Source organism: Camelina sativa, unplaced genomic scaffold (assembly GCF_000633955.1).
Source record: "Camelina sativa cultivar DH55 unplaced genomic scaffold, Cs unpScaffold10039, whole genome shotgun sequence".
NCBI lineage: Eukaryota > Viridiplantae > Streptophyta > Magnoliopsida > Brassicales > Brassicaceae > Camelina > Camelina sativa.
In genome coordinates this window covers 1-395 of record NW_010931094.1, presented here as the reverse complement: position 1 = coordinate 395, position 395 = coordinate 1, and the positions used below count along the sequence as shown (strand labels likewise).

At 44.3% G+C, this 395-nt stretch overlaps 1 protein-coding gene across 1 annotated transcript; it reads right to left on the bottom strand.

Moving 5' to 3' along the window:
* Positions 1–5: 5 nt before the first annotated feature.
* LOC104775199 lies at positions 6–389 on the bottom strand (the record flags this gene model as incomplete). Its single annotated transcript, XM_010499418.1, has 1 exon — positions 6–389. A coding segment is annotated over one exon (384 nt), but the record flags the coding sequence as incomplete, so codon positions are not given.
* Between the last annotated feature and the right edge of the window lie 6 nt (positions 390–395).

Genomic DNA, 395 nt, shown 5'->3' with positions numbered 1-395 from the left:
AAGATAGATTCTTTCCCATCTTTCCTCTTAGCATATGACAAACCCAATCTTGATTTAGCCATCCTCAAATCGCCAACGCCTGAGTTCGTATCCGGACCCGCAAATCCGCCCATCACGGGAGCTAAAGGCGGTCCTATAAGAAGCCCATCAGCTCCAAATTGAGGCCCTCCGCGTGCATAATCAAATAGAGCTGCTCCACTTCCTCCAATCTTTGGAAGGACGATTGGGTCATCACAATCGTCGAGCCAATAGAAGAGGAAAGCATCAAATGTATCGTAATAATCGTCAGTACTTTTATAACCTTCTGGGCTAAATCCACCAAACTTGAAAGACTTGTCTTTAGCGTAAGCTATGATAACACATGGACCTTTGAAATCACAACGTTCATGGAACTT